General features: G+C 44.4%; 2 protein-coding genes across 3 annotated transcripts in view; one reads left to right on the top strand and one right to left on the bottom strand.

Moving 5' to 3' along the window:
- The window catches only part of LOC111862707, a 268559-nt gene that overhangs the window by 243010 nt on the left and 11076 nt on the right, over positions 1 to 14473 (bottom strand). The window lies entirely within an intron of this gene.
- Positions 8913 to 12091, top strand: LOC111862709 (facilitated trehalose transporter Tret1-2 homolog). Its single transcript, XM_023848329.2, has 2 exons — positions 8913 to 9107; positions 10548 to 12091. The coding sequence occupies exons 1-2, from the start codon at positions 8993 to 8995 to the stop codon at positions 11909 to 11911; spliced, it is 1479 nt and encodes a 492-aa protein (XP_023704097.1). The 5' UTR covers positions 8913 to 8992; the 3' UTR covers positions 11912 to 12091.

Genomic DNA, 14473 nt, shown 5'->3' with positions numbered 1-14473 from the left:
TTGTCAGATTCGATTCAGAGAGTATTCAGTCTCAAAAGTTGTATTATAATGAGTGGCATAATTGATAAGTTTAGACAAAAAAGTGACAAAAATATTTCCACATTAAAATTTAGGACTTATCATTTACATCGCTTCTGACATTACTCAACATAAGAAAAGTGCAGATATTCGTTAAATTGAAATTTAAGCTACTTTTAAAATCTAAAAGTTTCTGACGATGGTAAATTATTACAATTAATGTGCTGCTGGACATTATCCATCATCTTGTCTATTCTTAAAAAACCCGTCCTGTTCTTTTAGAAACAACGTTTCGGGGACTGGATTCTGTCCTCGTCTTCAGGCAAAACCTATTCAGTTGGGTCCAATAGACAGAGCTAGTCCCTACCTCCCCCTTTATAAAGTGAAATGTGCAAAATATTCCTTTTAGCTTTCGGTTTAATGGCGACAATTAATGGACACTCAGAGTGAGGAATATGAAATCTGGTATTGAGGCAGATCATGAACATGACTACAAATTGCGTACGAAATATCGTCAAAAAATATAGACAAGTTAGATTCAAAGTCCTCACAGCAACGGCAAAGAAGGGAGCAGTGCTCCGGGTTCTGACACCGTATATTTCGGTGAAGGCGCCTTCACCTTCAGCATCTTTGCTTCTGTGGTTTCTAGCTTGGCTTACTCTTCGGTGCTGAAGATGAAGGCAATAGTATGCTCCGAAAAGTAGGTCTCTCTCCGAATTACATGGAGCTACAAGCAAGAGAACAGTACCACTCAATTACAAATGTTGTCACGTCTTAGGGTTGTGATTATAAGACGGTATATGGATTGGATAAATTGGATTTTATGAGACCTTATACACACTGACAGCCGGTCACGATAGCCGAGCGGTCTAAGGCATGTACTGTCTTCGCTCGCTTGGAAACCGGGATCTTGGGTTCGAATCCCACTCAGGGCATGGATGTTTAGTTTGTATGTGTGCGTTTTTCTGTGTTTGTGTACAGGTAGAGGCCTTGCGACGAGCTGATCACCCGCCCAGGGAGTCCTACCGAATGTGTAAGATCGAGAAAAACCGAAGTAAACGGAGAAGTTCACGGAGGTAGGCCTAGGCCCGCTGGGGCTGTAGAGCCAAGGAAAAAAAATACACACTGACAACTGACTTATTACTACTGACTGTGACTCTGGCAAACGGCAGACCCGTCCTCTCGTCAGAGAGAGCGCCCCACACCAACAAAGCCGCAAACGTCTGACAGTAAGCCCCAGATGGGTGCTTTATTCCAAGACACACTGGCCGACTGACCGTCGCTGGCAGAGTAGGAGTACAGAAAGGTCAATATAACCGAAGTCAGCCGTCGCAGAAGGAATTTCACTGTGCCAAGAAGACTTAGTCTGTTACTAACTTCGTTAAATAAACTAGACATTAATAAATAATTACATTGCCGGTATACAAATGTAGAACCGTGGAATATTATGAGGATTTAGTTTTGCAGTGCTGTAACTATGAAGATTAGCATCGCCCTAGACGTGACTTTGTGTTGTCTGGCAAGTCGTTGCTAACGGTTCGAAGTGACCCTCTGCTTTCATCTTCGGAGTAGAAAGGCACTGCTCCTGTTCTGCCCTGAATACAGATGCACTAGGTTCCTCCGAAACTTTGGTAAAGATCTACGGGCATATACAACACATCACCCAAAAGACTACGATATGAATCTTCACAGCTGCATAAACCTCAAATCCCATATAAGCAACCCTTATGGGGAGACAACGTAAATTCAGTTAAGTGCTTTTGCGTCACATTCAATAAGTGTAGACAGACAGCTAGGACATTTTGAGCATAGGATAGCACCACCAATGACTTCAGAGAAACTGTCACTTTGCCTTACGTTAGCTGCAACTGGAATATTGCTTAATTAATTAAGCATAGGGATAAGTTTATCCATACATTTTACCTTTATGATAATAATATCGGGACATGTTTCAACTCATGTGAGGTTATACTAAGGCGCAGTTCGTTGAGGCATTATGCTAGAACCCGGAAGGTCGCGAGTTCGATTTCCGATGGGATAATTGGAGTGTTTCAATTTACCTAATCCTGCACCATGTCCCAGGGGACGACTCAGCCTCTTGAGTACCAGGAATTTTCCTGGGAGTAAAGGGCGGCCGGCGCGTAGGCTGAGAACTTCATCGCCAACTGTGAGCCGACTGTCTAGAAAATGTGGGAGCCCACACATGTCACAATTTTATGGGCCTCCAGGACCAGTTACGTAGGCCACACACCGGCATGCGTCAAGACATGTAACAGTCAAGACACGATGTCTGTGACATGACGCAAAGAAAGGAGCACAGTTGAAAGGAATGAGATTATGAAAACCGTCGCACACCGGTCTGAGTCATGACGCTGACATTAGCTTCATGCTGACGAATCACGAGTGAATCAAGACTGCGTCTTTTGTCTCATGTCTTGATGCTTGTCTTGACGCAGTTGGTGTGCGGACGCCTTTACAGGGAGAACTTCACCTACTTCACCTCATATCGAATACCAAGTTTCAACTCATTCTGTATTAAGTTGTGTAATTTTGAATAAGTTTACATGAAGGAAGTGCATAAATGTAAACCGACAGTCATCTGAAGGCTACTTGTCAGCCTGGCCTGTAATCCGTGAGACCTTACGTTCTCTCTAATAACTTCTGAACCAACCGATCGACTTTTATAAAACTTAGTATGTGCATCGCACCATTAACAGCCAGTCCAACTTTGTTCATCCTAAGTTCTTAACACCAGTAAGCCCAACGTGGAAACCAACAAATTCATACGGTAAGTATGATATAATGCAACTTAATGCAAGTTAGGTCCTGGAACGGGGTCAGAGCTTCTCGTTAATGTTAGAAAGGTGAAAGTGCTTCTAATCTCTGCAGCAACAGCGACTATCTCGAGGCTTTCCTCACTTCCTCAAGCAAAACTCCGCGAAACTGCTGCGTCCAACCTTATCCCTTCCGTTATTTACCGATCACTTCACGCTCTTAATTACGAGTAATTAAGCGGTATGCCATGAAGACATCTGGGGAAGTGGAGGTATAGATCCACCAATCTTAACCCAGATAATAGATGGAGGTGAGTGTTCATATTCACGCCCCAATCACTTTATCGCCCGCCCCACGGGAAAGAGACCCCATTACCCACTGAATAGGAGGCTGGGTGAGCCTCCTTGGACGTTGTGGATTACAGAAAAATCTTGCCCCTCCCAGGAATAGACCTCTAGTCTCCAGCCCGTAGCCTGCCACTATACAGACTGAGCTATCCCAGCTCCTGTTAAGATAAATGTTTGATATATTATGTAACACGAAATCATAGCAGCTGTGTGTATTTATATAGTTAGCTTTCCGTTTTATTCGGATAACTACCGTTCTTCCGAAGCTAGGCAAGGGAAATGCTATAACGGAAATGGCTCATACTTACAAAACATGTCTATATGAAACATTCCCTCTTTGAGCAATTACGAACATGGCGACGGTACGAATGTTTGAAGTTATGACGGTACAATACTGTCACGTGTTAGAGTGATTCTCGACGCGGTTTTGGATTGGATATTGGATTTATTGACCACTTATGCACACAACTCGTAATCACGCTTAATTATAGCGCGGCCGCTGACTTCCACATTTTACAGATAACTACAACACACGCTAAGTTTTCTCCCAACACTGACGTTCCTCTGTTCCCTGGCTCACTTCCTTGCAGGCTGGTGGCCATCTCACACGAATATCCTACTCTTCTAACTCCCGTCTCAAGACTTACTCATAGTCAGTCAGACAAAGCCAGAGTCAGAGTTATTTTACGACTGGCGGTTTACCGCCCATCAGTTCGTCAACTGAACACTTGCGGTTATAGTCCTTATGTGACATCCTCTGTGACGAGAGGATAGGTCTGTCGTTTACAATTGCTGCTGGCCCTCGCCAGCGCAGTCATTCTCGTGCCACAGTTCCGCGGGACTCATGACCGTATTTTACTGTTTTACATTCGACACTCCCGCACTTGGTGGGCCAGGTCCCCGTATTTATATCCTCCAGGAACAGAGTGGCCCAGTTATACCTCCAGGCACAGGGTTCCCTTTTCGTCGCCTCCTACGACTCGCAGGACTACAGTGGAGGTATTCGACTCCGCCTCCACACGGGGAAGAACTAAGCTCTAAATTCTGTCCTGCTCATAGCCTCTCGACACAGACCAACAGAAAACAGATCTCTTCTATTGCTGTATGCATGTATGTCGTGGGCGTTGCCTAGCAACAGTCGCTGTTACGTTATCTGTTTCGCGGCCGCCGCCTACAAACGAATGTTATTTCAGAGCCGTTCCCTAGCAACTGCTGTTTCTCTGGCTTCACAGTTCTTGCTTTGAGCAAATGTGCCACAATATTGCATAGTCGGAATCCCGGTACTGGCAATCTCAATATGCATGCAGGCTGAAGCACGAGTAATGCGGTCTTCCCCGAACTTGTTTCTCGCCTTTCATGGGAGGCAGGAGCCTTCATGGTACAGGTAAAGCCCCTGTGTCTGCCAGGAGGACGTACACGCAGTGGAAGAACAACTGAACGCAATTTTACTCAGGCACTATATGGAGGTGAGTTATAAGCTTCAAGCCCCGGCCGGTTTGCCCCCTGTACACACTGGGTAGGATGCTGATGGGCCTCACAACCGATCTAGATGTTGTGTAGAAGAGAATAAAATTATTTTTATCGAGAATCGAACCCCGATCCCTCGGTAGTCCAGACCGTAACCTCGACACTATCCTGGCTTGCGGCACAGCGCTAACTGTGCTTTGAGTTCATGACAACGGTGAATTTTATCGCTATCAGAAGTGAATAATAAATTACGGACTCGGCGTATCTCGCGGGATGTAGAAAAGATTTACTGCGAGCAACACAGAACGGCGCTCGGGGGAAGAAGCTACTGTACTGTAACACAGCTTGTCTAACTGTCAAGGGGTTTTAAGTCATATATCCTTCGGTAATGTGAGCGCGTAACCAAACTAGCATGAGATCCAGTGCACGTAGTCCCGGTACAAGGCAACAACTATACGGCGGCCGTTACTAGGCAGGGGACCGTAAACAGCAACAGAGGGAATTTTCTGTGCGGTTCGTGGCAAGATTTTATAAGCAAGGCAAGTTAGGAGTCAGTCAGTCAGTTACGGTCAAAGAACCGCCAGGCTTCTGTCGTTGTGAGCTGTGGAACCCAAAGGTTCATTACCGTACTCACAATGGCCCTATACTGGTCCATATCCTGAGCCAGATCAATCCAGTTCATACCATCCCATTCTAGTAGTCCTGTAAGACCCATTTTAATATTATTAACACACATAAGTCTTGGCCTTCCAAGTAGTTCTTTCTTTTCAGCTTTCCCGCCAATATCATATATGCATTCCTCTTCGGCCCAATTCGTGCTACATGCCCTGCCCATTTTATTCTTCTTGACTTCATCATTCTAATTGTATTCGGCGAGGAGTACGGGTTATGAAGCTCCTCATTGTGTAGTTTTCTCCAACCTCCTGTAATTTCATCTCTCTTCGGTCCAAATATTCTCCTCAACACCCTGTTCTCAAACACCCTCGGTTTACGTTCCTCCCTTAAAGTCAGAGACAAAGTTTCCCACGCATACAGAACCAAGGGCAAATTTATACTCTTGCATATTGTAAATTTTACGTTTTACACAGCAGACGAAAAGACAAAAAGTTCTGGTCTGAACTTGATATGCATTCCAAGTTTCATAAGGATCGGTTCAGGAATTCAAAACTTGATATGATAGATACGAAGACATACAGACAGCAACGTTATCTCATAAGCATACTTTTATTTTTCAAAATAAGGAAATGGGCTACGAATGAAAGACATAAGAGAAGGCGGGAAGAATGACTGAAAACGGAAGGGAAATAAAGAGAACCTTACCAATCGTGGCAATAGGCCACTGCTTCATACTCTGCACAAAAAACTGTACCCTGACGTCTGCAAGTTGGGGCTTCGTTTCTGAGTGGGCAAGTTAGTTCAGTTTGTGGGAAATGTACACAGATCTAACAACAGTTACGCGCCCTCTCGCCTTTGCTTAATTATCTCGAAAACCGCAAAGCAAATGGAGTGTGTTCTGGACATAAAATATGTATTTCGTTTTTCCTACGCCACTTTCGTTTGAAGCCATTTTTGCTCAAATAAATATTTTGCGAGTTCCACTCGAGAGGTGGGCAGAAACCCGTGCAGTTACTCAAGTGCAGTGCCCATTACTATTCTAGTTCCGTAGTTCACTTTATGGCGCCGTCAGCATGTAGATTACACATGTCGAATTTTGGGATAACTGCTGAAAGATTAATTTGGAAGGAAGCGGTCATGGCCTACTCAAGCTACTACTCCGGAATGTTTCTACAAGAACTAGGGAAACCCAAGGAAAACACAATGAGAAAAGATTCGCAGTTACTTTACGACTGGCTGTTTACAGCCAATCAGTTCGTCTTGGCGCCAAGCCCTTTTAGACTCACGACCAGCAATTTTCTTAACTAAATCTTTATGGTCGAAGTTCTTATGTAAAGTCCTCTCTGATGATAGGATAAGTTTGTAATTAATAATCGCTGCTGGCCCTCACCCGGGTCCGAGTCCCGCGAGGCTCATGACCACATTTTACTGCTTCAAATTCGAGACTCCCCCCCAACTTGGAGGGCCAGGTCCCCGTATTTATATTCCCCAGGAACAGGGTGATCCAGTTATACCCCCAGGCACTGGGTTCACATTCCGTCGCCTCCTACGTCTCCTAGGGCTACGGTGCAGCTATTCGACCCCGCTTCCGCACGGGCTAGACTCAGTGAGAACAGCCATGTTTCGGTCAAATTTCCATCGGTGCACGTCATAATACAAGTACAGAGCGTCAACGCTACACTAACCTGCTCAGCGTTTGTTACTATTGCGATATTTTAACCAAATTGTTCGTGTGTCGACATCATCATCATCATCTGTAATCTGTCAAGACAGGTCCACAGTCTCTTCCAAAACAGTTCCTCCACTTGATGCGATCGTGTCGACATATTTGAGCACAACTGCGATCTGATATCAAGGAAGTCTGTCACATGCCAAACTAAACAGACAGGTGCATTTTTGCAGTTTTCCTTGCAAACGAGTTAATATATGAACTAAATATTGAAATTTATGTTTATAACAATATTGAGATATGAGACTCGTACTTACGCAACATGCTACGTTGAAATATTATCCGCTGTTGGGATCTGCAAATAAAATGATCGCCAGCTAAAGAAATTGCCTTGAAAGAAGACAAATTTCAGGCTGTTTTCCTTTCGAATAAGTAATTAAAGTTGTTCTATAGGCGTCAATCCCTTACCAAGGAGGGACAAGTTTGTTAAAATAAACAGACATTCAGTAGAAGGAATTACAAACGAAAGGAGGAGACTACGATGAATCTTCCCTTACAATAAAGAAACACTGAGTTCAGATACAATTGTTCACTGCTGGGAAGGTGTTATTCAAATCTGCGAGAATTCAAAACGATACAGGCTTTCTCAATGAATACAAAATCAGTATTCAGGCTCGGCTGTTGTTAGAAGTACGAGATATATCCGGAAAGTAGAGATACAAGTCCAGTAAAAATGCAAGGGATTTCTTTTTTCTTTCCAGAAATGGCAGTGCTGCCGTGTGAGATAGGAACCGCATGGCAGGGCAGAGTTCCCCGGCCACAGTCACGGCAACGTTGTGCTCGCAGCGTGTGTTTAAAATGGCCGTGTAGATTCAAAATTCTGCCAATCTGAGGTTGGCGGAGTAAATCAATTTCTTGACCGCGCCATAGCTCAAGCGGTTAGTCGCTGGCTTCCCACAGCGGCGGCCCGGGTTCGATCCCGGGTCGGGTCAAGTGGGATTTGTGGTGGACAAAGTGGCGCTGGGGCAGGTTTTCTTCAAGCACTTCGGTTTCCCCTGCCAATCTTCATCCCACTAATTGCTCCACAATCGCCCTCACCTACCATCTGGGGCTGGTACAACAGGCCAGAAGTGGCCGCAGTACAAGGGACTTAGTCCCACCCCACTAGCATGAAAAAAAATCCATTTCTTGACGCGAAAGGAGAAACCGCTGCTGAAATTCACCGCCAACCTGTTTCTGTTAACGGCGAAGATGTAATGAACAGGCAAAACGTGGCAAAATGGTATCTTGAATTTGAAGCGGGAAGAACTGATGTTCATGATGAAGGCCATCCGTTGTCTCTGATGAAATCATCAAAAAAATTGATGAAAACATTCGTGCTCACAGATGTTTAACCATTGATGAACTTCATGAACAATGTCGAGAAGTGTCAAGAGCTGTTCTCCATGGCTAAGAGAGAAGGCGGGAGATTTCTACGACTCTGGAATAAAAAAAACTCGTTCCCAGGCTCAGTGAGTGCATTGCGACACAAGGACACAAGGAAGAAGGTGTGCGCTGTCGGAAAACAGAAGAAAACAGCGAACCTTCGCCGCAATTAAAATTTTAAATCATACGTACGTGAATATTAAGAGTTTTAAGTCTTGATAAGATACACGAGCTTCCATAGGAAAATGTCGAAGGGACTCGTACAATGAATCGGTTCCAAGGAATTGATACTGACTTGGTTGTTTCATTTCTAACGAAAACTATATATAAATTTGATCAGAGGCAAGCTCAAGACTCCTGGATACAAGCCAGCTGTGCTACCCCTGAACTAATTTACTTGTTCCTCGTAGGTAATAAACTTCTGAAATGAAATTGCAATTTTTTACAGACACAAGGACCTACAATAAATACATGCACTCCGACGTGACAAATCCTCTACGACATTCTATTGTGGCGAACTTACGTAACAGCTGAGTTCATTTCATGGAATCACAGGTCTCAACTTCAGTGAGATATACTGCTGGTTCTTCTCTCTGCAGAGGGGCTCCTTGCAACGACACGGTATACATATATGTGTGTGTAGATTCATACGCCTTTTCGTAAGAGCCACTCACCGATGGATAATTGTAAAGCTACAACAGAGAATAAGGATGCGCCGACTAACGACACGGAATCAAATACTTCACTGTCAGGGAGCAGGAAACTGACACAGTATACAGCAGCAATAATAGGTAAGTAAAATAGAAAAACGGCAAAGCTATCCCTGCAACAGGCCGTGGATGCCCAAAGGGTAGTGAGACGTCGAGTCTCCTACATTTTCTAGACAATCGCCTCACAGATTGCGGTCAGGTTGTTAGCCTTACGCGCCGACCGCCCTTTACCCCCAGGAACATTCCTGATACTAGTTTCTGTCAGAGGCTGAGACGACCCCAGGGACATAGTGCGACTGGAATGATTAGGCCAACTGAAAACTTCAATGACCACATCGAGAATTGAACCCGCGACCTTCCAGCTTGTAACATAGTGTCTCAAGCAACTATGCTACCGCGTAGAATTCCCTATATAAGCACGTGTTATTATGGTCTCACTTCTGTGCTGACAATTAAAACTTAATGTCATAATGAGACTGTATTTAATCTGAAACAGTAACAAATAAAGATTTTTCGCTGAACATTCAACGGGAATTACTCAAGTAGTAACCTATTCAGTACTGACCTCGGAATGGGACTACAGTATTTTTTATTTATAAGCCAATTTCATGTTGTTGAGGGATTACTGTGTATGTAACCCATTTTAGTCAGTTCTGAAATATGCTTCACATTCCGCTGCAGCAGTTTACTTCCAGGACTGAAATATTCAAAGATTATATTTTACCACGTCTGGAAAAGACCAAAAGTTTCACTTAGTAACTAAGTGCTTTAGCGTGGTAGTCTAGAGAGAAATGTCAGCTTCCAACGTGGTAATATTTTGTAGGCATTTATTACTTCACTTCATCTACAGCCAGGACGAATAGACCTGCACAAACATGTTAAACAAATAACACAATAAAACAGACGCCATTAGAAGCCGATAACAGCACAGCTCCATAAATTAAGGGACATGAAGTTTCAAAAGAGCTCGCAACTGGATCACGTGGTATGTCCATTCTATTCAATCCACGCCATATTGTTTTAAGATTTATTTCCAAATTACTGCGGAATATAGACCCGTTTCTAGGCAACCACCGGGAAGCAATGAGACAACGGTCACTGCTAGACAACAGCTTCGTAAATGGGAAGCAGTAATGGAGCCGTTGTTAAGCAACGGCCAGAGCACAACACTTGAAGTACTGTTGGAAGCGGTTTCTATTAACTATTAACATTAAACTATTCTGGGATGTGACACCTGTTGTTTGGTACACAGGTACCAACGCACTATCTCCATCTTTTGAGTCCGTCTTGAAGATAAGAGGCAGGAAGATTCTCCGAAATGTTGAGCTTCCCACGCTTTATCATCCACTAGTACGGGTTGCCGCTACACCTGTTCCGCCATCGTTCGCCATCAGCACTCGGTCCACACAGTATCTACCAAACTCCACCGCGTCATATCCGAGAAGACAGCAAATTTAATACTCACGAGAGCGAGAATCTCAAATCTCATGTTACGTCTAATATTCTTGTTTCCTTCCACAGTGAACATCGCGGCTTTGAGCAGCGGCTCAGTCGTAGGCTGGTCGGCTCCCATGCTACCGGTCCTTCAGTCAGATGCCTCCCCCACAGGAGAGCCCATTTCCAACGAGGTGGGATCCTGGCTGGGCTCTCTCATGTGCCTCGGCGGCCTGCTAGCCACTCCACTATACCTCTTCATCTCAGACCACTGCAGGCGGAAAACTACGGGCTATCTCGTCGCGGTGCCCTTCATCGTCAGTTGGGTTCTTATCATCATTGCCAACTCAGTCATCATCCTCTGCATCGCTCGCTTCACGGGAGGCATGGGGTCAGGAGCCATCATAGTGTTTGCCTCTCTGTACGTAAGCGAGACGGCTCAAGACAGCGTCAGGGGGGCTTTAGGAAGTTACCTTACTCTTTTCACCAATGCTGGAGTACTCTTCTCGTACGTCATAGGATCTTATGTGTCTTACTACACTTTTGCATATACAGCACTCGTAATTCCAGTTCTGTATATTGCAGGTTTAATGTGGCTTCCAGAAACACCCAACTATCTCGTCAACAGAGGCAATTATACCCAGGCGAAACGAAGCTTGCGGTGGCTGAGAGGAGAGGATGACAGACTCGTTGAGATCGAATTAACCAAATTAATCTCATTTGTCAGGGACCGGGCAGAAACGCCGTCCCTGAAGGACATGCTGTCTGCGGCAGGAACTCGCAGAGCGCTCACTGTCGGCATCATCCTGGTGGCGAATCTGCAGTTCTGCGGTATTTTCGCGATACTCAGCTACACAGTGACTATCTTCCGAGAGGCAGGCAGTGACCTGTCTCCGAACGCTTCAACTATTTTGATTGGTGCCCTACAGCTCGCCGGTTCCTGCGTTTCGTCTCTTCTGATAGACAAAGCCGGACGCAAAATACTTCTCCTAGTCTCAAACGCATGTATGGCGATATGTCTGGCTGCACTGGGTGGATATTTCTTCTTCAAGTTTCAAGGATCAGATGTCAGTAACTTCGGATGGTTACCGGTGAGCTCTCTGTCCGTTTACATCGCAGCAATAGCCCTTGGCGTGGCCCCTATAACGTTCCTCATGGTATCCGAGATATTTGAACCACAAGTTAAAAGCAGGGCCATCACAATAATTATATCAGTCATGTGGCTGTTAACGTTCTTAATAGGCAAATTCTACACAAATCTGTCCGACCTACTCGGAATTCACGGCTGCTATTGGCTGTTCTCTGCCTGCTGCGTACTCGGCGCAATGTTTACAATCATTCTGGTTCCAGAAACGAAAAACAGAAGTTACGAATCCATACTCCTCGAACTCAGTGGGGGAAACGAAAGAAAGAAACTTAACTTTGCTCGAAATGAGGTTGACACGTTTTGAGAAGGCATTTTGAGTTTTGCAATAGCATAACACAGAACTTAGCTGAAGTAACTCGCTTCGGGAACTGTGTATGGATGCGATAACTGGGAGTTGGCTGTGAGACAAAATCAATCCCATTCCAGAACTAAAGCAGAAAAGTTACGTTTACTGTGTACAGGATGACTGCATCCTTGAAAGAGAACCCCGTAATTTCGAAAAAAAAAAAAAAAAAGTAACATTAATAAATGAACAATTCCAGGTTTTATAAACAAAAATCGAATTCATATTTAAATTATCTAACACTCTAAAAGTTTATGAAAATTACAAAATATTGTGCATACGTCGCAGGTCTTTATGCTCATACACTGCACGCGCAGATCTTATGTTAGTAGGATAACAGAACTAAGAAAGATGCACTAAAAAAATAAGGAGCTAGAAATTGCCTCTGGCACATTTCTCTAAATTTTCAACATACTGAAACACAACCCCAATGAGACAAGGATAACTCTCTCATGACAAAAATGTCATGAATTATGTGTCTTTTGTTTCAGAAATCCGTACACGTCGATTTGACGTTCAGGTAAAGGAGAACTTTTATTGTAAGCTCTGAGGCTTTCACGGCCGTGACTATGAAGAATGCAGTCTTCTGGGATCTGAATGCCGAGTAGATGTAGTGTAAACCGACGTTTCGAGGAAGGTATCGCCTCCAACTTCAGGGTATAAGAAATCCGCGAAATCTGCCGCCACCCGCTCACTCTGGTTCCTCGTTCACGGGTTTCTTATATCTTGAAGATGGAGGCGATATGTTCCTCCGAAACGTCGGTTAACACAATATCTACACGATGCCACAATTCAGAAAACGGCATTCTTCATAGAACTTATACTGAACAGACATGAATCAAAACCAAACCGACGTAACAAATTCCCCTCCCAATTCCAGTATCAAGTTGCATTGAAGTTCACAGATCAGTTCGAAGATAATCACCCAGAGAGATGGAGGGGGGAGGGGGGGGAGAGAGAGAGAGAGAGACAATCATCCAATTATGCGTTCAATTTTCGAAGGACTCATACGAAGTGTTAAAGTGTTCGCCGACTGTTCTCACTAAGCGCAGGGCTACAGCCGGGTTCCGGCGCCCTCCGAGCTACATGTAGGCCTCCTTATAAACCAAGATTCCGTACACAAGAGCGGCTATTGCGGCAGAAGCTACGGTTATTTGAACCTCGATAAAATTACATTTCCAAATTCAAGCAACAATCCGAAATGAAGTGAAGTGAGATGTACACATACTCCAGTTCCAAGCCTCTCTGATCCATTCTGAACGCACCTTGGTACGTAAACAACCAAAGGATCCATGAAGATCTACATATGGACACAGGGCTCAGTAGAATACCAAATACTTAAGAAAATGAGAAAACCACACTAATGAACTCGCACTGAACCTACTGGACAATAGCGAAACTACACATAGACTGAAAAGATACACCGTCCTAACTGCACCAGACACACCTGAGTAAAACCCCAATACAAGAATTAAAACGATACCTAAGTGAACGAAAAACAGTATATGAGTTACGCCACTGGGCATAACTCATTCATGAACCAGTACTTATTGAACATATACATTTACGGCACATTCTGCAGATTATGTATGATAAATGTGTGGGGGGAAATAGTGTGTCTGCAAAACGTTGCATGCCAATATTTCAAGAACATTCAGGTTCGCCCCGCGGTAAGAGGATTCCATGCATGGCGGGGTTAAACTGACAGGCGGCAACGGAAATATTATGTTAAATAACATTGTCACGTGTATGAGTGAATATAGACGGGGTTTGGATCAGTTGACAACTTGTACACTCACAACTCGTGACTACGCCTAACATATCACTCACACACACAAACGCGTGTCCTCAGATTATTATAGACTCCATTAGCCATTTCCTGGCAACAGATTTTAACACAGAAGCTCTAACAGTCTCACTGAAAGACACCCTGCAAATAGTGCATCACATAAACTCTTCTCTTCACAGCTGGGATTTCAGCGCTCTTACAACTAACCCGCGGCCATTTCACTTCAACTGCCTAGTCTCCTTTCACCGCCTGACTATCAACTCACTAAGCTCAAGTCAAACCATAGTCACAGTTACATTACGACTAGCGTTTTACCGCCAATCAGTTTGCTTTGGTGTCAAGCCCCTAGAGATCATATGTTCGAATGCGACTTCTTTCAGAAGAAAAAAAGGAAATAAACAGGTTGAAAATAAAACACAATACTAACACAAACTCCGTGGCCTGTAGTTAGCATGGCTACAAATCTAGAGGTCCAGGGTTCGATTCCCGGCGCTGCAAGATTTTCTGAGAAGTAGTGAGTCTGGAACGGGGTCCACTCAGCCTCGAGAGAATAACTGAGGAGCTATTTCACGGAAATGGCGGCTGCGGTCTATAAAACCGAGATTAACGGCCGTGGGGATCCGTTGCCCTGACCACGCGACACCCTCTATTCGCTAAAGCGAGCACTAACTTCGCCGATAAGCAACGGTCGCTCGGTCGGTACAATACTAAAGCAAGGAAAAGAAAACAATCCG

This window comes from Cryptotermes secundus, unplaced genomic scaffold, assembly GCF_002891405.2.
Source record: "Cryptotermes secundus unplaced genomic scaffold, Csec_1.0 scaffold5, whole genome shotgun sequence".
In the NCBI taxonomy this organism is placed as follows: Eukaryota; Metazoa; Arthropoda; class Insecta; order Blattodea; family Kalotermitidae; genus Cryptotermes; species Cryptotermes secundus.
The sequence above is the reverse complement of the archived record's forward strand: the minus strand, read 5'-3'. Positions and strand labels throughout refer to the sequence as shown.

Excerpts from the sequence above, each read along its gene's own strand:
- LOC111862709 (XM_023848329.2), top strand. The coding sequence starts at position 8,993 with ATGGATAATTGTAAAGCTACAACAGAGAATAAGGATGCGCCGACTAAC. Across the intron at positions 9,108-10,547 it reads GTATACAGCAGCAATAATAG|TGAACATCGCGGCTTTGAGC; the intron begins GTAAGTAAAATA and ends TTCCTTCCACAG.